The sequence below is a fragment of the Bombina bombina genome, chromosome 5 (assembly GCF_027579735.1).
Source record: "Bombina bombina isolate aBomBom1 chromosome 5, aBomBom1.pri, whole genome shotgun sequence".
Taxonomy (NCBI): domain Eukaryota; kingdom Metazoa; phylum Chordata; class Amphibia; order Anura; family Bombinatoridae; genus Bombina; species Bombina bombina.
Window position 1 is genome coordinate 970,062,521 of NC_069503.1, and position 24,590 is coordinate 970,087,110.

General features: G+C 38.3%; 1 protein-coding gene across 1 annotated transcript in view; it reads right to left on the reverse strand.

Moving 5' to 3' along the window:
* MMP16 (matrix metallopeptidase 16) overlaps window positions 1-24,590 on the reverse strand; it is a 539,583-nt gene that overhangs the window by 13,343 nt on the left and 501,650 nt on the right. The window contains exon 8 of the mRNA XM_053715178.1: window positions 2,360-2,510. Within this exon, the coding sequence (XP_053571153.1) occupies window positions 2,360-2,510 (151 nt within the window). The remainder of the gene's footprint in view (window positions 1-2,359; window positions 2,511-24,590) is intronic.

Consider the following 24,590-nt stretch of genomic DNA (forward strand, 5'->3'; position numbering starts at 1 on the left):
CTTTTCACAACAGAGGACTGCTAGTTCATGTGGGCCATATAGATTACATTGTGCTAATTCCCATAGGTTGTGGCAGACACTGCATTTATTGGATAAAATGCAAGTCAATAGATAATAAATAAAAAGTCATGTGATCAGGAGGCTGTCAGAAAAGGCTTAGATACACGGTAAGAGGTGAAAAGTGTATTAATATAACCATGTTGGTTATGCAAAACTGGGGAATGGGTAATAAATGCATTATCTATCTTTTTTTCTTGTAGACTGTCCCTTTAACTTGAATAATTTTAACGAAATGTGAATTTACTTTTAAATGCTGTAGAATAATTTATGTTGTTTCAATTCATTATATTGCTGAAATTTTTAGCAATGCTGTGCATTTCAGAATCTGTGGCATAATATAGAAGATAAAATTAGTATTCTAGAGAATACATGATGGATCATCTGTTGAGTCAATCTGTTGGATGATGGAATATAATGTATACACTACAATTTGTTTAGAGAATATTAAATAGATGGCATGGTATCTGAGAGAGTGATATAAGAGTTTTGAGAAGATACATAAGCTGAGTAGCCCTTTCTTCAGAGGTTTGTTCTTGGTAAAGACTTTTCTGTCATACAAAAAATGGCAGCAATTAGTAATCACATGTTTAAACTGTAACTGAATTCTACAGGAGAAGCATATTTGTGCACAACCTTTAGGGGCCAATTTATTACAGTGCGGGCGGACATGATACGATGTAGTGCATCATGTCCCCCGCACATCGATAAATGCCGACAGCATAAGCTGTCGGCATTTATCATTGCACAAGCAGTTCTTGTGAACTGCTTGTGCAATGCCGCCCCTGCAGAATCGGCTGCCAACAGGGGGTGTCAATCAGCGTGATTGTATAGGATTGGGCGGATTGATGTCCGCAGCCTCAGAGCAGGCGGACAAGTTTCGGAGCTTGATAATTCGGCCCTTTAGTCTTAATGCAATCTGGCTGATAAAATAATTACTAATTTCTGTGTGTTTTTTGCATATGTCGGTTTGTTTTTTCAAAAATGAATAAACAAATACATTTAAAAACAATAAATAAATAAATGAAAGAATGTTAATATTACTTAAATGTCTATTTAAGATGATGGTAATTCTATATATCTGATGGATTTTATTTTAACCAAGTCCAGCATCTATCAGTCAATAAAAGGGGCAGAATAGTAATCATTAGAAACCCCTGTGTGTCCTATAAAGTTAAGAGATTTATAGCCAGGGGTTTCCAATGGGGTCTGGCAGTTGAAGGTTAATATAGGGGATACTTTTATGTGTGGGGGCTCGAGTTTTCAAGTAATTAATACACATGACAATTGAAAGGTTAATAGCAGGGGGAATTTTACCAATGGGGTCTGACAGTTTAAGGGTTAATATCAGGGGGACAGTTTGTTATGGGGTCTTTATTATGGAGTTAATAGCAGTGACAGTTAGGTTAGGGTTAACAGAGGTGGGGTTTAGGGTTGGGAGTTTTAACAGGGGTTAGTAGCTGAGAATATTTTAGTTTTGGGGTAGCAGTGGCTATGGAGTTAATATTAGATAGGGGTTTTTAGAAAGGCAGGGTTATGGTGATTTAGGTGTTTTATGGTGATGGAGGTATAGCGGTTTATGGTTAATAGTGAGAAAGGGCATTATTCAATCATTTTTTGTACTTTTGCTACACATTGTGCCATACTAAAGTTTATTGCAAGTCACAAAAAATTAACCAACTATTTGTAATTTAAAAACAAGTGAAAGCCTTATGGATTGTGTGCTAGCAGTATTAGTGCTCCACAGCTCTTTTTTGTGCTCAACATCTAATCTAGGCTTATGAGTTAGAAATCTGGGGGAATAACTGTAATAATGTAATGCTATCTGCAGTCAAACACAACAAAAAAGCAATCAGCAATCATTTGAATGTCAAACATTTATATCTATAGGGCATGAGTGTATTCTAAATAACAGCATATTTTGATGATGAGATATTTCTGTTATTATTTTTTTATTGATTTTATGGATAGTTTAATTGTATACATATCAGTGTAAGGAGACAGTTATCCACATAACATCCTGGAATGCAAAATAATTCTCTCAGTGTTGTATATGCAGCTTCCAATAACAATGACATTTGTCAACCAAGCCACAACACAATATAAATATGTATTCCTACAATTTAACTTTATAGTGTAATGTAATAAATACAACATTATAAATGCCTGGCCTTATAACATGATGTGTCATTAAAACAGCTAGTAAGGTCCAATGATACCCAAGAAAACTATATTCCTTTTTCAAATGAGAAATAAAAATATCTCCCCTATGGAATTCATCTGTGAGATTGTTTTAACTTACCTGTCACCCTTAAAAAAGTATGTTTTCCCAACATCCTCCCACCAAACAGCTGTATCGATTCCATGTGGTGGAATCCCATGTCCCAGATGTATTAAGTCATGGGGGTACCCAGGTTGAAGAGTTGTGTCTTTAAAAACCCAGTACTTGTTTCCTGAAAATAAAAATAATATGGCTTTTTAGAGCGATAAATGAATAACATGAAAGCTCTATATCATCACATATTTTTAATGGAAGCACCAGAAAATAATACTGTACACCATAGATGGTCATGAGCACTTTGTGACTCTTAAGTCTTTCTCTTTAAGTCAAACCGATTATTGAGGTCTTCATGTACCAAGCTATGATCATCATGTTGGTCAGAAGTTAAGCAATGCAATATGGAAATTAATGATTAATAATGGGATGAGGGACATAACATTTTTACCTGTCTCGTGCCATCAGAGTAGCTCTAAAGAACTGAAGCCAGCTCAAGAAATTATTCTGCATGAGTCCAAGAATGAAACGATGCCTCTCAACTCTTCACCAACTACAGTCTAAACCCAACCAGAGTTCAGTTCAATTCACCTCATTACAGTGATACAAAGGTCAAAATTTGCATGGGTGCATTTACATTTTAAATACAAGGTTTTTTTTGCAATATTCTTCCATTAGCAAATCTCTGTTTAGTAAACGTTATTACAGTTTTTTCAGGGCCATACACACATATGCTGTGAGTGCCCTGTGCACCAGTGTTCAAACCAGGGCCTGACTGGGAATAAAAAGCAGCCCTGGAAAATTTGAAGGCCAGCCCTATTTTCCGTTGACTCAGTATAATGCGTACACCCCATTAATTAAAATGGATTACTGGGATACTCCTTCCCTAAATATTTTCTATGAGAATTATATTATATTAGTTTGTATTTAAAAAAGTACAAGATTGTGGTTATATAGGTACCCTACAACCCAATTGCATCCATTAAACACCCCTTTAAATTGTAGCTTTCCAGCTCCAGCTGTTGCAGCCCACTGGGAATTATACTGGAGTCAGCAATGGCTGTATGACACAAATAAAGTCTTCACTGATGCAATGCACATTACCTCCAGCTTTCTGAGCAAGCATGATGTTTGTATCCTAATTCTCTATTTACATGTAGCATATGTGCATAGGCTGCTGAATGGTAATAATTTTTACTAGAAGCATTGTTGCTTCTATATAAAATTGAAATTCATTCATGGACATTTAATTTTGACATTTTTATTACTTTAAGATAAGGATGGGGACACAAACTATGGTTCTTTAATATACTGCACTAACAACATATAGGTGAATAAACTCTAGGAATACAAAATGTTGACTTTAATGAACTTTTTTTTATGTATTACAGTTTCACTGGCATACACAAGAAAGTGAATCAGGAGGAATGTTTTGTTGTTATATATGGTGGGAAAAAGGTACTTTGAAGTGATTACATTGCTCTTGATCACCCAGCACTTTCTGATAGATACCCACTGTCATTATCATGGGAAAGTATTTTCTAGGCAGCTTTTGTATCTCCCATTGGTAATAAGACTAGTTCCATGTTAGTTTATGAAATTAACAGATATTTAAGATCTGCTGGCCAGAGCAATCAGTTTTTTAAATATCAGTGTCAGAACAAATTTGCCAGCTGCAGAGTATTAAATGCGTGGGAAATTCTTGTTGAATTTGAAATAGCTGGTTTTGCTAATTAAAACCACAATCCATTATATTCTCAAAAACATGTCCGTCCAACAATAAATAGTTGTTATTGATTATAGAAGCAACCACCCATAATGACAATTTTTGTACCTAAGTATTAGCCCTGTACGTATAGCAAGATATAGAATAAGGTCTGTTCTTTCTGCAGGCTCAGTCTATTTGAATGGGCAGTATTATCCAAAATACCCTTGTCAGTAATAGAAATTCACTTCAAAATGAGCAAAATTCTATGTTATATTATACTGCATGAGGCATTTTAATATAAAACTGTGTTAAATTTTTACTATTTCTTGTAGCATTTTAGCATCCTTGTAGTCATATATTAAAGGGCCACTGTAAGTAAATATTTTCTATGCCTGTTACTAACTAACTACCCCAAATACACTTTTTCTCAATAGCATTTCATTAACATATCTCTACCGTATATCAGAAATATTGTCTGCAAATGTAATTGTTTTCAAAACCCACTCCGTGGGTATCCTTTGCTCTGTACCAATCCGTTTACAATACCTAGGTTTCAAAATGGCGCTTTAAACATAATAAAAGTTATTGGTTTAAGTATTTTGAACACTCAGTGCTGAAAATAGTGGGCAGGATAACGTGACATCATCGGCGAATAAAAGATATAACTTTTAGAACGTTATGAAACTTTGTTTTGGAGAAAATATAGGTCAGTAGGTTTTAATTAATGTTTATTAACTTTAATATGTTAGTTGTTTAGCTTAAAAATTATAGCAGAAAGTAATCCTTTAAGTGTTGTTAGGACTTCCTTTTATTTATATTTTGGTTTCTATGACACCTGTTAGACTAGTGACTTCATATGGTTGTAATATGTTAGCCTTCTTAAAGGGACAATGAACCCAATTTTTTTCTTTTGTGATTCAGACAGAGCATGCAATTTTAAGCAACTTTCTAATTTACTCCTATTATCATTTTTTCTTCGTTCTCTTGCTATATTTATTTGAAAAAGAAGGCACCTAAGTTATTTTTTTTTTGGTTCAGGACCATGGACAGCACTTGTTTATTGGTGGGTGAATTTATCCACCATTCAGCAAGAACAACCCAGGTTGTTCACCAAAAATGGGCCGGCATCTAAACTTATAGGGGCATATCTATCCAACTCCGGATAGAGCTTGAGGCCCGTGTTTCTGGCTTCTCCATAATAATGAGAACAACATAGAAAAGGAAGTGGGGATTTCACAATAAGAAATTCCCAAAAGTCTAGGTAAATCCAGCACAACTGTAAAATTGAATAAAAGCGCTACAAAAAGCTTGTATGTCAAAAACAATGTAAATATTTATTAAACAAATGCACAATACACACATTCACATTCATACAGGGGATCCCACACAAAGCAGTATTAATGAAGTACTGGCCAAAAAATTATTATCTGGTGCACCAGGGGAAATAGACCAAAAACAGTCCATTTAAACCTTGCAGGTATTTGTAATCCAATACAAATTTAAATTCTGTGTTCAGCAAATACAGAAACACCTTCAATCATTTAACCAAAATCTTCAGTTATTAATGGTTTATATTTAAAGGCTCCATCAACACAATTGTCTTTTAAATCCAATATTATCATTTAAAAATATTTAAAGAAGTGAAAATCACTTAATTATAATCAAAGTTCTCAATATATGAGCTATAATTCAAGTGTTTGTGACATGAGGTATAAAAAATAAAGCTTATCATTAAATAGATACAAAAAGCTTTTGTCTTTCTGCATGCACATTTTATCTTCATTTTTCTTATCAGTTCACCTGTACACAGCTTCCTGGCTGGACCCAGATTAGTTAAAGCTAGGGCTGTGGCTTCCTCCTATTGTGATATATTTTTAATATGCACCCACATTACATAAACAGAGACACAATTACACCAAATATTTTTAATATTACAGTAAGATACAAATAAAAAAAAAAGTTTAATTATTCATTTGGTTCCAAATCTACAAGATAAACAGGAAATATTTAATGATGACTTAAAGGGACATGAAACCCAACTTTTTCTTTCATGATTCAGATAAAGCATATATTTTCAACTTTTCAGTTTACTTTTATTATGAAATGTGCTTCATTTTCTTTGTATATTTTGTATCTTGCTAGCTGAACACATCATCTGAGCCAATGACAAGATGCATATATGTGCAGCCACCAATTAAAAGCTTGTTCCCAGTAGTACACTACTGCTCCTGAGCCTACACCTTGCTATGCTTTTCAACAAATGATACCAAGGAAGTGAAGCAAAATAAAAAATAAAAGTAAATTATAAATGTGTTTAAAATTGTATGTTATCTGCATCATTAAATAAATTTTGGGGTTTCATGTCCCTTTAAGGATGTTTTCAAATCTGCTGTTTGTATGCATGCTATGGTTGTATATGTGTTACCTATTGTTTATTAAACTGAACCTTAGAATTTGTAATGCTTCATATTCTCAATCTGTACAGTAGAGCTTCAGGAATATCTGTAGAAGTACTTTTTTACAGAAATGGTGGTTGATTCATGAAATAAATTTTAAGTAGAGTTGGAAAGTACAAATAAACTAAGAGAATGTGAGATTGTTTGGAACATGTAGAAGACTAAACTTTACAAATAAATATGGGTATATTTGAGGGAGTGAAAAAAATTGTCTTTATTTTCTATCAGTGTCATAATGAATTCATAGTTTGTGAAATGGAGCAAAAATGCTGATTTGATTTAAATCAGGTTCTAAATAGGCTTGAAAGCACAATAAATATAAATGTATTATTGAACATTAATATTCAAACAGTATGCAGGAGCAGTATGAATAACTAAGGGCTAGATAACAAGTGGAGCACTGTTTTGTGCTTTCGCTCGAGCGTAAACTTCGCTAGAAGTCGGGTTGCACTCATATTACAAGTTGAAAGTAAAATGTTTGTGCACGAGCAAAGCCCAATGTGTGATAACCAAATATTGCGACCACGTTAACATATTCTGCCCAAAGAAGTCAAAGGAGAGCGCAGAAGAAAAAATCCACTATTGCTCGCACGCTAACCCGACAGGATTACAATGTTCCAGTGTTCTTGACATACAGGATAATGCGTTAGACCTAAATCCGGAAAGCCCGATGCATATTAAGCATATACAGTATCTCACAAAAGTAAGTACACCCCTCACATTTTTGTAAATATTTTATAATATATTTTCATGTGACAACACTGAAGAAATTACACTTTGCTACAATGTAAAGTAGTTAGAGTACAGCCTGTATAACAGTGCAAATGTGCTGTCCCCTCAAAATAACACACAACCATTAATGTCTAAACCGTTGGCAACAAAAGTGAGTACACCCCTAAGTGGAAATGACTAAATTGGGCCCAATTTGCCATTTTCCCTCCCTGGTGTAATGTGACTCGTTAGTGTTACAAGGTCTAAGGTGGGAATGGGGAGCAGGTGTGTTAAATTTGGTGTTATCGCTCTCACACTCTCTCATACTGGTCACTGGAAGTTAAACATGGCACCTCATGGCAAAGAACTCTCTGAGGATCTGAAAAAAAAGAATTGTTGCTCTACATAAAGATGGTCTAAGCTATATGAAGATTGCCAAGACCCTGAAACTGAGCTGCAGCACGATGGGCAAGACCATACAGCGGTTTCACAGGACAGGTTCCACTCAGAACAGGACTCGCCATGGTTGACCAAAGAAGTTGAGTGCATGTGCTCAGCATCATATCCAGAGGTTGTCTTTTGGGAAATAGATGTATGAGTGCTGTCAGCATTGCTGCAGAGATTAAAGGGGTTAGGGGTCAGCCTGTCAGTGCTCAGACCATACACCGCACACTGCATCAAATTGGTCTGCATGGCTGTCGTCCCAGAAGGAAGCCTCTTCTAAAGATGGTGCACAAAAAAGCCTGCAAACAGTTTGCTGAAGACAAGCAGACTAAAAACATGGATTACTGGAACCATGCCTTGTGGTCCAAATGAGACCAAGATAAACTTATTTGGTTCAGATGGTGTCAAGCGTGTGTGGCGGCAACCAGGTGAGGAGTACAAAGACAAGTGTGTCTTGCCTACAGTCAAGCATGGTAGTGGGCGTGTCATGGTCTGGGCCTGCATGAGTGCTGCCGCCACTGGGGAGCTACAGTTCATTGAAGGAACCATGAATGCCAACATGTACTGTGACATACTGAAGCAGAGCATGATCCCCTCCCTTCGGAGACTGGGCCACAGGTCAGTATTCCAACATGATAACGACCCAAAACACACCTCCAAGACGGCCTTGCTAAAAATGCTGAGGGTAAAGGTGATGGACTGGTGAAGCATGTCTCCAGACCTAAACTGTATTGATCATCTGTGGGGCATCCTCAGAAGGTGGGGGAATGCAAGGTCTCTAACATCCACCAGCTCCGTGATGTTGTCATAGAAGAGTGGAAGAGGACTCCAGTGGCAACCTGTGAAGCTCTGGTGAACTCCATGCCCAAGAGGCTTAAAGCCTCTTGGCCACACAAAATATTGACACTTTGGGCCCAATTTGTACTCACTTTTGTTGCCAACGGTTTAGACATTAATGGCTGTGTCTTGAGTTATTTTGAGGGGACAGCAAATTTACACTGTTATACAGGCTGTACACTCACTACTTTACATTGTAGCAAAGTATCATTTCTTCAGTGTTGTCACATGAAAAGATATAATAAAATATTTACAAAAATGTATTCCATTCCTATTTTCTTCACATAGAAAATAATGTTATTTTTATTATGAAATATTTATATAAATATACAGGTATAGGTACATACAGTTATATATAGAAATATATATTTACAAAAATGACATTACCCTTTATGTGATGGACAACGGAAAGTGAAGAACATTGGAATGTGAAATATGTACAGTAAATAAACAGTAAAACACAAACACACACACACACATATATATATATATATATATATATATATATATATATACACATGCACATATTTAGATATGTATAATAATGTATATATACATTATTCCCCTTTTTTAGTCAAAATGCTTGTCATAAACCATATAACGTTTAATCTTTATAACTTTTTTTAATATTTTTATGAATAATGTTTATTACATAGTGTTTATATGAGTGTAACAGCATTTTTAAATGTATTTATGGTGTGCTTAGTGCAACTTTGTTTTAACGCAGTTGCGTTAACCCAACAAGAGTAAAATATGATTGCACTTGCACGATCACGCTTACTTTCAATTTGTAATAAGTGCTATTTCTGACATGAGCAAAAAAAACTGATCGCTTGTGCACAACTGTTAGCGCTTACCTTGTAATCTAGCCCTAAATGTGTAATTAATGTGTAATTAATTGTTGTTTCATTTTTTTTAATTAATTACCTAACTCCTCCTCCATGACTTAGCTAATAAGTCCCCCTTTCTGGATTTCTTACTCCAGCAGATACACAGGATCACAGTGCATACATGGTTTATGCTCAGTAGTAACAAGTGACATCATGAGTGACCTCAACAACAATGAATGCAAGGGCTGAGCCATGCCTGCATAATAATGTATATGGCACAGCTCTGTAGGTAGTGGTGCTCTTCTACACTTATCTACATTGAGCTTCTGTCTGCAAAATGCTCATAATTGCCACACAGAAGTAAGCCAGTGACAGTTAAAACTATAGCTAATCACAAAATATATGTGTGGTGCATGCTCCGTTGTTTCAATTGCACATGCATTTGTTCCCAAGACATTGCTCCTGATTGGCCAGGCACTGATGCAATTGTTAAAAAAACAAAACACCTATATTCACTAGTCAAGAGTTACAAAATGTATAAGTTCCAAAAATGTGACCACAAAAGGTATGAGACATTTTTCCTGTTGTGTTTCTATAGAAATAGCATTACAGCCAAGCGCTTTAACAGCCTTTTTTACTGCAATTATTTCCCAAAAGCAAAACTCCACCCACCATTTTGCCTTAGTGAAGAAGCCAATCTGGGTTTTAGTCTACATAAAACAAGGCCAGTCACGGTCATAACGTTAGCATAAAATTAAGTGTTTTGTGGTTGTTATCGCAATGACGCAGATTTAGCCTTGAGAAGTCAGCAGGTGCATTTCAAGTTCTGAGAATTAGAAGTTGTTTAGTTATCATAGGTAAATTACACTAAAATAGGACACAATAAATAATTAAAAAATTGGCATGACTAAATTGGGATAGAATAGATCATGGACATATGATGGATGTCCACATAATTGTATTTTATTTTTAATTTTTAAATAGATAATACTTGATGTAATGTTTAGTTCTGTGTAACTAATCTGTCACCACATTCATGTTACAATCTAGATCTAGACTTGCATAGTCAAGAGACAAAATTAATTGTATCCTTGTTCTGTTTTATAAATTGCTTTTAATGTAATTCAAGCTGCCTATAATGTATTTTGCAAACATTGGAATATTATATGAGAGAATTAATACAACGGAAACAAATGACATGCTTGGCAAGTATAATAAACTATTAACAGTTTAACAAGTATTACACAGTCATCTGTTAGTATTATTAGTGTCACATGAATTTGTGATTTAGCTGTATACATTAAAAACTTCACAACTTGCATAGAAAATACAGGCATTTCTATGTATAATGGCAGAATATATATAATTCAAATTACACAGATCACGTTACCAATGTCTCTGGGGTCAGTTTATTAAATATCTTTACAGTGTAACCCTTAATGGGACATTGTGCTACAAATTGCATTTTTTTAAAGGAATGTAACACAATATTATCAACAGAAATAAATACAATTTTTTTTCTATTTCTCAGCAAATGTTGTGTCTGTGGGTCGGATTGTGATACCCTAATTCAAAAATAATAAATATATATACAGGGCTCAAAATTTCCACTAACCCACTAGCCATTGGCGAATGGAAATGTAATGGTGGCGAGTGAAAGTTTGGTTAGTGAATGTTGAGTCTGGTGGCATGTTGTAAGTTGGCACATTGTACTTGCAGAATGTACATTCCTATTGCAGCACTGACAAACACACATTTTGGGCTAAACTATTATCTAAAGCAGTGATTTTCAACATTTTTTTTGCTGTGGCACACTTTTTTACATCAAAAAATCCTGAGGCACACCACCATCCCAAAATTTTACAAAATCACACATTGTAGCCTAATACAGCATATATTATACATCATAATAATTGTCTGTGAATGAATGTCAATATGTCATTGGTTGTAAATGATGCCTGCCTGTCTGCCTGATGAGCCTGTCACATCAAAACAAGCAAAATTTAAAAAATATGTCACACTGTTCTCAGTCTGCTGCGGCACACCTGAGGATCTCTCACGGCACACTAGTGTGCCGCGGCACACTGGCTGAAAAACACTGATCTAAAGGGATATTATATAGCCATGGAAGTGCAAGGATATGTTATTCCTCTAGAGCTGTAGGGACCCCATTAGTGCTTAGACTGTTACTTCTGAGGGGACAAACAGAGAAGAGAGAGAGATTGCAGAGGAAAAGTGAAAGTGGAGAAGAAAGAAGAGTTAAGAGAAAATGTAGAAAAAAGTGTGAAGACATATGAGAGAGGGGAAAGAAGGTGTAAAGAGAAAATATGGCCTGAGAGAGAAGGGAGAGGGCAAAATAGAGAGATTGAAGAGAGGAGGGAGTCGAGAAATATAGTTAAGGGAGAGATGATAATTATTTAAAACAATCTCCAGGTCTGCTATGACCTTCCATAACGGTCAGCACTCTCTGCATTCTCTCAGTTCAACAACTTCCTTTTTCTATACAGCTGTTGTCTTACCCAAAACCTCTAGTTGATGTTTCCAACTGCTATGAACTTTTTTTTGTAAATTATTACTCTATGTAGCATTATTTATTTTGTTATGGTATAAAATAAAAACAATATTACAAAATGCTTCACAATAACTAAACATACGTAAAAAGGGGGTGAAGTAGTAGGTGTGGTGTGGGCGGGTTTAGAAGTGGCGAGTAACATTTTGTCCCGGCTAGTATATTTTATATATATATATGTATACACACACTGTATGTATACATATATATATATATACATATATATATATATATATATATATATATATATATATATATATGTCCAAACTACAGTGTTGCCCTCCAATGGTCATCCTCCTGGGTGCATAAATGTTGTAAATATTCCTCAAAGCAAATGCACTCTCAGGTTTTTTAGTACAGAAAAATCACAAATTTATTGGAACGTTTTCGGGGAGAACTTCCCCTTCATCAGCATGATGAAGGGGAAGTTCTTTGCTTTGAGGAATATACTGTATATACAGTATATATATATATATATATATATATATATATATATATATATATATATATATATATAAAATGTTTCCTTTCTGTTTCCCAACCAGTTGCTGCCTACTCCTACAATCTCATTATTGCCCTGATCAATGCATGGCTTTAACAAGTGACAATGTACATGTTTAAGAAGTGCTGCAAGTGGCCATTTACTCATTCTGCCTAGGGAACCCTTTTTGGTCACTTAGAAGTCACGCTGAGGCCAAGGAACTGGGTGTGTGAGAGTGTGTGTGTGTTAGTGTGAGTGAGTGTGTGTGTGAGTGTGTGTGTGAGAGTGTGTGTGAGTGTGTGTGTGTGTGTGTGTGTTTGCGTATGCGTGAGTGTGTGTGTGAGTGTTTGTGAGTGTGTGAGTGTGCGTGTGAGAGTGTGTGTGAGTGTGCGTGTGTGTGAGTGAGTGTGTGTGAGAGTGTGTGTGAGTGAGTGTGTGTGAGAGTGTTTGTGTGTGAGTGTGTGTGTGAGTGTGCATGTGTGTGAGTGTTTGTGTGAGTGTGTGAATGTGTGCTAGAGTGCGTGTGTGTGTGTATGTGTGTGTGTGTGAGTGTGCGTGTGTGTGAGTGTGTGTGAGTGTGAGAGTGTTTGTGTGTGTGTGAGTGTGTGAGTGAGTGTGTGTGTGTGTGTTTGAGTGTGCGTGTGTGTCCCTTTCAACCCAGCTCTCATTTTCCACAATGATTGTGTAAGCTGTACCATTAAGGGGGAGGGGGGATGTGACATTTTAAAGCCTTCACAATCCTTCAAAATGCTTTATTGATACACATTTCACTTATTCTCTGACAGTAACTGGCGATACCTTTATAAAAGCAAATTTATAAGATACTCAAATATTAAAGGGATATATAATGCAAAATTTGTCTTTTATGATTCAGACAGAGCATAAATTTGTAAACAACTTCCAATTTACGTCAATTATAAATTTTGGGAGCTAGCTGAACACATTGGTAAACCAATGACAAGAGGCATATATTTACATCCACCAATCAGCAGCTAGCTACCATCTCCTGAACCTACCTAAGTATGCTTTTTGGATATCAAGAGAACAAAGTAAGTTAGATAAAATAAGTAAATTGGAAAGCTGTTTGAAACTGTATGCTCTATCTGAATCATGAAATAAAAAATGAGTTTCACATCCCTTTAACACCAAAATCCAAATCCCCTTTTAATTATTAATCATGTATAGTAAAATAACTGCAATGTACTTTTCCTATTTATTTTCCCCTAATTTTGTAATTTAACCCTAAAAATGTGTTTTTACTCCACAAAGATGTAAGGAATCCTACAAAATTCTGAACCCTGACCCTGTTCCACTCTTAGCATTGATTACTCAAACATCAAACTCACTTATGTATATTTCTTGCAAATTGGCCAACGCAGAAGAGATAAGATAAACATATTACATAAACATTTTTATTTCCCATAAATTTAAACTCTAAAGGAAACACTTGAGATGTAGACCAGACTGTATCCCAAAAACCCTTACTATTGTTTGGCTATTTTCTTCTCAACCTCTTTTGACAGACTAATAAGTTGTGGACACTTTCAGTTCATAAGCACAGAAATGACGTCATAACAAGTCTATTTACTAGTTGTGTATTCTCAATGACTTTTATGTATAGAACAGATAATTGTTTCTAACCTTCTCAATTTTGTCTTGTATGTTACCATCAGATGCACACGATATGCAAATGTTGATGTTATGTCCAAATTCTAATAACCAAAAAAAGATTCAAATAATAATAATTAAAAAAGTGCCTCTAAGAACCAACTTCCGATTTTTGTATTTTAATTTACCAAAGGAAATGTTTCCACGATTTATTTAGCTGCTGCATCACTATTTACTGTAGGTTGAGATTAAAACTGAGTTATTTTGTAAAAGGGTAATATATGAGTCACTCCATAAATGTCAGTTCTGCTTGCGAACACAGAGAATATTCTGACCGTGGGAGTATAACCAAAGGCCAAATTAACTGTATACATATTTTTCTTCACAAGAAAGTTTATTGCTTATTCGCTTCAGACGTTTTTTATTTTCTTTTTTTTTTAATGAGGTCTCTGGACTGTTAATAAGTGCCTGACAACTCTGCCCATGTGTATTTAAGCTCAACGGTACAGCGGTTGCACCACATTTTCGGATTTTTTTTATTTACATTGAAAATTACTTTACCATTCAAATACATGTGGAAACATTGATGAAGAAGAAAATAATTTCAATATGAAAAGTGGAAATTGCAGCACAGAGTATAATTACATTAGTGTTTTTACATGCAGTCCTCTGAACTAGTATTTGTGGCTCATGGAAACGAGCAGAACTAAGAATGAGCCTTACTTACATCTTCCTCTGTGCCACTGGATATTTTTAGGAAATAAGGGCCATTATAGTAATAAAATGACATGCTATAATTTGTTAGACATTTTTATTTTATCACTAGCAATGATGCAAACCTATATGTTTAACGCCCCTCAAAGGGGTTAATCACATAGTTAAAGTACTGCCTAGGACCTGCAGAGTACTGTTGATTCCGAGTAGAAACTGCCGCTGATCCAATCACCAGCATTAATAGAGCAGCTGCAGCTTCCATTTGATGTCAGCAGTGCTCTGCTGGTCCTAAGCAGTACTTTAAGTTTTTGTTTAATCCCTTTTTGGGGGTTAACACATAGCTTGCATCATTGCTAGTTATGAAATGACATTTTCTAACACATTAGCATGTGATTGTATCACTATAAGAGCTCTTTATTAGCCATACATTTATTGGTGGCCGTTATGGCTTCTAAAAACATAATTTATGCTTACCTGATAAATTTATTTCTCTTGTAGTGTGTTCAGTCCACGGGTCATCCATTACTTATGGGATATATTCTCCTCCCCAACAGGAAGTTGCAAGAGGATCACCCAAGCAGAGCTGCTATATAGCTCCTCCCCTCACATGTCATATCCAGTCATTCGACCGAAACAAGACAAGAAAGGAGAAACTATAGGGTGCAGTGGTGACTGGAGTTATAATTTAAAATTTAGAACCTGCTTCAAATAGACAGGGCGGGCCGTGGACTGAACACACTACAAGAGAAATAAATTTATCAGGTAAGCATAAATTATGTTTTCTCTTGTTAAGTGTGTTCAGTCCACGGGTCATCCATTACTTATGGGATACCAATACCAAAGCTAAAGTACACGGATGATGGGAGGGACAAGGCAGGAACATTAAACAGAAGGAACCACTGCCTGTAGAACCTTTCTCCCAAAAACAGCCTCCGAAGAAGCAAAAGTGTCAAATTTGTAAAATTTGGAAAAAGTATGAAGTGAACACCAAGTTGCAGCCTTGCAAATCTGTTCAACAGAGGCCTCATACTTAAAGGCCCAGGTGGAAGCCACAGCTCTAGTGGAATGAGCTGTAATTCTTTCAGGAGGCTGCTGTCCAGCAGTCTCATAGGCTAAGCGTATTATGCTACGAAGCCAAAAAGAGAGAGAGGTAGCCGAAGCCTTTTGACCTCTCCTCTGTCCAGAGTAAACGACAAACAGGGAAGAAGTTTGACGAAAATCTTTAGTTGCCTGTAAGTAGAACTTCAGAGCACGGACCACGTCTAGATTATGCAAAAGACGTTCCTTCTTTGAAGAAGGATTAGGACATAAGGATGGAACAACAATCTCTTGATTGATATTCTTGTTAGAAACAACCTTAGGTAAAAACCCAGGTTTAGTACGCAGGACTACCTTGTCTGAAATAAAGATCAGATAAGGAGAATCACAATGTAAGGCAGATAACTCAGAGACTCTTCGAGCCGAGGAAATAGCCATCAAAAACAGAACTTTCCAAGATAAAAGCTTAATATCAATGGAATGAAGGGGTTCAAACGGAACACCCTGGAGAACTTTAAGAACCAAGTTTAAGCTCCACGGAGGAGCAACAGCTTTAAACACAGGCTTAATCCTAGCCAAAGCCTGACAAAAAGCCTGGACGTCTGGATTCTCTGCCAGACGCTTGTGTAAAAGAATAGACAGAGCAGAAATCTGTCCCTTTAGTGAACTAGCGGATAAGCCCTTTTCTAAACCCTCTTGTAGAAAAGACAATATCCTAGGAATCCCAACCTTACTCCATGAGTAACTCTTGGATTCACACCAATATAAATATTTACGCCATATCTTGTGGTAAATTTTTCTGGTAACAGGTTTCCGAGCCTGTATTAATGTATCAATAACCAAATCCGAAAACCCACGCCTTGATAGAATCAAGCGTTCAATTTCCAAGCAGTCAGAGAAATTAGGTTTGGATGGTTGAAAGGACCCTGAATTAGAAGGTCCTGCCTCAGGGGTAGAGACCATGGTGGACAGGACGACATGTCCACTAGGTCTGCATACCAGGTCCTGCGCGGCCACGCAGGCGCTATCAGAATCACCGATGCTCTCTCCTGTTTGATCCTGGCAATCAGTCGAGGAAGCAACGGAAAAGGTGGAAACACATAAGCTATGTTGAAAACCCAAGGGGCTGCTAGTGCATCTACCAGCACCACTCCCGGGTCCCTGGACCTGGATCCGTAACAAGGAAGCTTGGCGTTCTGGCGAGATGCCATGAGATCCAGATCCGGTTTGCCCCAACGAAGAATTAGTTGGGCAAATACCTCAGGGTGAAGTTCCCACTCCCCCGGATGAAAAGTCTGGCGACTTAAAAAATCCGCCTCCCAGTTCTCCACGCCTGGGATGTAGATCGCTGACAGGTGGCAAGAGTGAGACTCTGCCCAGCGAATTATCTTCGAGACTTCCAACATCGCTAGGGAACTTCTGGTTCCCCCTTGATGATTGATGTAAGCCACAGTCGTGATGTTGTCCGACTGAAATCTGATGAACCTCAGTGTTGCCAACTGAGGCCAAGCTAGAAGAGCATTGAATATTGCCCTTAATTCTAGAATGTTTATTGGGAGGAGTTTCTCCTCCTGAGTCCACGATCCCTGAGCCTTCAGGGAGTTCCAGACTGCTCCCCAGCCTAGTAGGCTGGCATCTGTTGTTACAATCGTCCAATCTGGTCTGCGAAAAGTCATTCCTTTGGACAGATGAACCCGTGATAACCACCAGAGAAGAGAATCTCTGGTCTCCTGGTCCAGATTTAGCAAAGGGGACAGATCTGAGTAATCCCCGTTCCATTGACTTAGCAAGCATAGTTGCAGCGGTCTGAGATGTAGGCGCGCAAATGGCACTATGTCCATTGCCGCGACCATTAAGCCGATCACTTCCATGCACTGAGCTACTGATGGGCTTGGAATGGAGTGAAGGACACGGCAAGCATTGAGAAGCTTTGATAACCTGGACTCCGTCAGGTAAATCTTAATCTCTACAGAATCTATAAGAGTCCCTAGAAAAGGGACCCTTGTGAGTGGTAACAGAGAACTCTTTTCCACGTTCACTTTCCACCCATGCGACCTCAGAAATGCTAGAACTATCTCTGTATGAGACTTTGCATTTTGAAAACTTGACGCTTGTATCAGAATGTCGTCTAGGTACGGAGCCACCGCTATACCTCGTGGTCTTAGTACCGCCAGAAGAGAGCCCAGAACCTTTGTAAAAATTCTCGGGGCCGTAGCTAACCCGAAGGGAAGCGCTACAAACTGGTAATGCCTGTCTAGAAAGGCAAACCTTAGGTACCGATAATGATCTTTGTGAATTGGTATGTGAAGGTAGGCATCCTTTAAATCCACTGTGGTCATATATTGACCCTCTTGGATCATGGGTAGGATGGACCGAATGGTTTCCATCTTGAACGATGGAACCCTTAGGAATTTGTTTAAGATTTTTAAATCTAAGATTGGTCTGAAGGTTCCCTCTTTCTTGGGAACCACAAACAGATTTGAATAAAACCCTTGCCCCTGTTCTGTCCGCGGAACTGGGTGGATCACTCCCATCACTAAGAGGTCTTGTACACATTGTAGAAATGCCTCTTTCTTTATTAGGTTTGTTGATAACCTTGACAGATGAAACCTCCCTTGTGGAGGAGAAGTTTTGAAATCCAGAAGGTATCCCTGAGATATAATCTCCAACGTCCAGGGATCCTGTACATCTCTTGCCCAAGCCTGGGCGAAGAGAGAGATTCTGCCCCCCACTAGATCCGTCTCCAGAAAGGGGGCCCTGACGTCATGCTGTCTTAGGGGCGGAAGTAGGCTTTCTGGCCTGCTTGCCCTTGTTCCATGACTGGTTGCCTTTCCAACCCTGTCTGTAACGAGCAGTAGTTCCTTCCTGTTTTGAAGCGGAGGAAGTTGATGCTGCTCCTGCCTTGAAATTATGAAAGGCACGAAAATTAGACTGTTTGGCCTTCGATTTGGCCCTGTCCTGAGGAAGGGTGTGGCCCTTACCTCCAGTAATGTCAGCAATAATTTCCTTCAAGCTGGGCCCGAATAAGGTCTGCCCTTTGAAATTAATGTTTAGTAATTTAGACTTAGAAGTTACATCTGCTGACCAGGATTTAAGCCAAAGTGCTCTGCGCGCCTGTATGGCGAATCTGGAATTTTTAGCCGTAAGTTTGGTTAAATGCACTACGGCATCCGAAACAAACGCATTAGCCAGCTTAAGGGTTCTAATCTTGCTCAGAGACTCATCCAATGGTGCTGTGCGAATCGCCTCTTCCAGAGACTCAAACCAGAATGCCGCTGCAGCAGTGACAGGCGCAATGCATGCAAGAGGCTGTAATATAAAACCTTGTTGAATAAACATTTTCTTAAGATAACCCTCTAATTTTTTATCCATTGGATCTGAGAAAGCACAGCTATCCTCCACCGGGATAGTGGTACGCTTGGCTAAAGTAGAAACTGCTCCCTCCACCTTAGGGACCGTCTGCCATAAGTCTCGTGTGGTGGCGTCTATAGGGAACATTTTTCTAAATATCGGAGGAGGGGAAAAAGGCACACCGGGTCTATCCCACTTCTTACTAATAATCTCTGTAAGCCTCTTTGGTATAGGAAAAACGTCAGTACACACCGGCACCGCGTAGTATTTATCCAGCTTACATAATTTCTCTGGGATTGCCACCGTGTCACAATCATTCAGAGCCGCTAACACCTCCCCTAGCAACACGCGGAGGTTCTCAAGCTTAAATTTAAAATTTGAAATTTCTGAATCCGGTCTCCCCGAATCAGAACCGTCACCCACAGAATGAAGCTCTCCGTCCTCATGTTCTGCAAATTGTGACGCAGTATCAGACATGGCTCTCGTGTCATCGGCGCGCTCTGTCCTTAACCCAGAACTGTCGCGCTTGCCTCTTAACTCCGGCATATTGTATAATACTTCTTTCATAACATTAGCCATATCATGTAAAGTGATTTGTAAGGGCCTTGATGTACTTGGCGCCTCAATCTCACGCACCTCCCGAGCGGGAGACGAAGGTACTGACACGTGAGGAGAGTTAGACGGCATAACTGCCCCCTCGTTGTCTGGTGATAATTTTTTAAGCGGTACAGATTGATTTTTCAAAGTAACATTAATACAATTGGTACACATATTTCTATTGGGCTCCACAACGGCTTTTAAACATAATGAACAAGCAGATTCCTCTGTATCAGACATGTTTAAACAGACTAGCAATGAAGCTAGCAAGCTTGGAAAATACTTTCAATAAGTTTGCAAGCAAAATAAAAAACGCTGCAGCGCTTTTAAAAAACACAGTTGAGTAACAAAAAAAAAAATAATTCAGTTATAGTCAACAATTCTTTAAATGTATTAATTAGCAGAGGATTGCACCCATTAGCAACCGGATGATTAACCCCTCAGTACCCAAAAAAAAAAACGGATATCAAATTAATATTAAACGTTTTTATCACAGTCTAACACACTGTCACAGGTCTGCTGTGACTGATTACCTCCCTCAAAAAACGAATTTTGAAGACCCCTGAGCTCTCTAGAGACGTCCTGGATCAAGGAGGAAGAAGCAGGAAGACTGTGCTAGAATTTTAACTGCGCAACAAGGCGCTAAAAAGAGGCCCCTCCCGCTCATTTACAACAGTGGGAGACCTGATATAACGGTTTCTATGCAGAACTATACGTTGTGTGGAAAAAAATTCATGCCCAAAGGATTTATCACCAAAGTACCTCACAAAACGAATAACATGCCAGTAAACGTTTTGAAAATAAACTTCTTTAAGTGTCATGCAAAGTTATTACTAAGCCTGCAACCAGTCGCTACCACTGCAGATAAGGCTTAAGCATTATTTCAGTATTAACAGTATTTTCACAGTCAAATTCTAGTCCCTAGAAAATAACTCTACTGTGCATACATCTATCAGTCTGATACCAGTCACTACTACTGCATTTAAGGCTGTACTTACATTATACGGGTAACAGCAGTATTTTCTTAGTCAATTCCATTCCCAGAAAATATTGAACAGCCAGATCTTAGTTACGCCTGCTAAGATCATAGAAAACGCAGGCAGTTTCTTCTTCCAAATACTGCCTGAGATAGAAAAAATAGCACACTCCGGTGCCATTTAAAATAACAAACTTTTGATTGAAGAATAATTAAGTAAAAACTCCAACTCCTCCTGCGACCTCCTTCTTTGTTGAGGGTTGCAAGAGAATGACTGGATATGATATGTGAGGGGAGGAGCTATATAGCAGCTCTGCTTTGGGTGATCCTCTTGCAACTTCCTGTTGGGGAGGAGAATATATCCCATAAGTAATGGATGACCCGTGGACTGAACACACTTAACAAGAGAAATATGTGTTGTCCACCACTGTTTTAATGTCTGTTATCATCGATGTGTTCATAAGTACTGATATTTAAAATACTGAAGAAATTATACTGTAAATCTAGATGGACATCAAATTATAATTAAAAAGATCTCTATTAATAACAGTAAGCACTAGAGATTTAATTGTTACACTATGGGCTAGATTACGAGTGGAGCGATAGTTTTCGCTCCCAATCACACGTCAACCCCACTAGACTTCAGCTTTTTGCACGCGTGGGATTGTGCGCATATTACAAATTGAAAGTTCTAACAAATTAGCATGTGATTGTATCACTATAAGAGCTCTTTATTAGCCATACATTTATTGGTGGCCCTTATGGCTTCTAAAATATGTGTTGTCCATCACGGTTTTAATGTCTGTTATCATCGATGTGTTCATAAGTACTGATATTTAAAATACTGAAGAAATTATACTGTAAAGCTAAATGGACATCAAATTATAATTAAAAAAGATATCTATTAATAACAGTAAGCACTAGAGATTTAATTGTTACACTATGGGCTCAAGCTAAAGGGTAGTAGATTCAGGAGTAATTTGAGGAAGCACTTCTTTACAGAAAGAGTGATTGATTTATGGAATAAACTTCCTCAAGAGGTAGTAGCAACAAACACTGTGGGGGACTTTAAAAATGCATGGGACAAGCATAAGGCTATCCTACGAACTAGATAAGTTTATACTGTTAGGTAAGGTCGGGCAGACTTGCAGGGCCTATGGCTCTTATCTGCCGTCAATATCTATGTTTCTATGTTTCTATTACGAGTGGAGCGATAGTTTGCTCTCCCAATCACACGTTAACCCCACTAGACTTCAGCTTTTTGCATGTGTGGGGTTGTGCACATATTACAAGTTGAAAGTAAAACATTTGCGTGCTAACCAGAAGTGCACAAAAAGCTGACCACAATAACTATTTCCCCCATAGACTTGAATGGAGTGCAAAAGGAGAAAAAAAAACTAACACCCTTACATGCGCACAAACCCAGTGGCATTTTCTCAAGTGTGCTAACCCAACATGAAATATTAATATGTCACATTCCAATGTTCTTCACGTAGCAGTTCTATTTATTCATAAATACATATTTCTATTTATATCTGATGGTATTTTGGGTAAAATATATATACCAGTAGATGGTTAGATATATATATATATATATGAATATTTATTTAACATACATAGAACATATTCTGCTAGGGGGCGGAGCTTAGCCACGGAGCTGAATGGCAGCAAAGAGTTAGAGCTCTTAGGCCTGGCATTTTTGGAGGACAGCAACTAACATGTAACGGTGGCTAAAATACCTCAATCTGAAAGCAGTGGTGATCTGAACAGATGGACCAGCCAGAGAGATACATCTGAAACCTACAACTGCAGATAAGTGACAGACTACAGGGGCCTTTACACGGACATCGGCACGCCACGTGGCTTCCGCAAATAGACTCACCAGTGTGCGATACGGACAGAGCCCAAACTTCAGGCACCGGGCAGTATAACAGGCAAGTGTTAACACGCACCCCACGATTTGGCTAATACTGGGGAATCACCCAGCACCTCGCACACACGGAGGCAAATAAACACTATCAATTGATCTGCAGGAGCGGGCCATGTGGGGTATCCCCTAATATATGATACACCATAACACAGAGGAGGCCATATAAGCAGACAGGGATGCTGCAGGGCACACTTGATTGATTGTAAAGAAAGCACAGCAGTGGTATAAGAGGGTGTTGGCAAGAAGCCAATAAGAAATAAACACGAGACATTTTTTTTTCTCTCTCTTACCCACAATAAACCTGAATGAGCAAACTACAGACCCCTTCATTAGACAAAGATCCCTGATTTGTACAATCTAACAAGCAGGAAGGGGCATCTCCTTTTTTCTACGTGATTATGCCTCAAAAGAAGGGCCAAAAAATGGAAAAGGGCATTAATAATAAAACGATAGGGCAATATCTGAAAACAATAGAACATTCTACATCCTCACAGCCTGATGCATTAGAGGACAGTCAACCTATAACCCCAGCACAGGAACCCATAATAGAAGCACTACCTACAGGCTATGTCACTAAAGCTGATTTGAGTCTGCTATCCTCTAAAGAAGACATAAGGGTGTCAATGCATGACGTCCGCACACTGTACAAAGACCTTCATAGAGATATTTCTACCCTTAAAGGCAGAGTTACAACAATAGAGGAGCAAAGCTCTACAGTTTCAATTGGACTTAAACAGCTTACAAATAAGGTTGCAGCACAAGAGAACTCTATTGATGCATTACATGAGAAAATAGAGGACTTAGAAAACCGTAGCCGCCGCAATAACTTGCGAATTAGGGGGACACCGGAATCTATAGCCCCCACTGCAATTATGGGATACCTGCAGGACCTTTTCAGGACCATAAAGGGGACACCTGGGGCCCCAGACATACCAATTGAAAGAGCCCACAGGGCACTCAGGGCAAAAACCCCACCCAAGGCACCCCCTAGGGACATTATTGTTAAATTACTTCACTTCCCTGATAAAGAAGACATTCTGAGAAACTCCAGAGCAAAACAGCCAGTCAGCCATGCTGGTATTAATATACAAATATTCAGTGATATTAGCCCTATCACCCTGCAAAAACGTAGGTCCCTATCATTCCTCACATCGGTCTTACAGGCACACAAGATACCTTATAGATGGGGGTTCCCTGTTTCCATAGTTGCCACCCGAGACAATAAGACAGCACTGTATAAAACGGGAGAAGACCTTATCAGATTCTGCACACAACTCTCCATTGAAACACCAACTCCTCCACAACCAGCCGAGGAGGCAGCACATAGGTCTCAGGGAGGGACACAAGAAGAAGATGGCATATCTACACAAGCTGCAACTCTGCACAAAGAAATTGGGGACTGAAACAAACTGGAACACACTGACCCCATTGGTACTGTTGCTGTCTGTTCCTGGGAGGCTGCAGTCCTGCTTTGAAGGCGCAAGTATACTGGCATTGTGTACCCTGATTTGTTTGCATAGTTGTCAGAGACTAACAATAGAGACATTATACATATATAGTTATTTGAGTTACCTTTAAATGTTGTTAACAAAAATGTTGTGCTCGCCACTAGGATAGCAACATGGGAATGATGTTGTGCTTTCTTGTAATTTGTCAACTGGTTGAGGGGAATGCTCCTCGAGGAGGGGACAAGTTCGAAAGCAGCTATAATTTAATCAAACACATAGTTTCTCTGAGTCTTTGGATGGCTGCATTAGCAGCATAACTGTATTTGCACTGTTCATTTGTATAGCGCTAGGTATAGAACATGGAACACTAACACATTTATTTCTACTTGGGATTTCATAACGGGTATCCTGGACACACATACACACATCACTTGTTCTTAGCCACATGCACATGTTCATTGACAAACACCACCTCAACACTGCTCCCTGAACATATAACGCATATATAACACACATCTCCTACGATCACCCACACACCACTCACTAGCCACGCAAAGCGC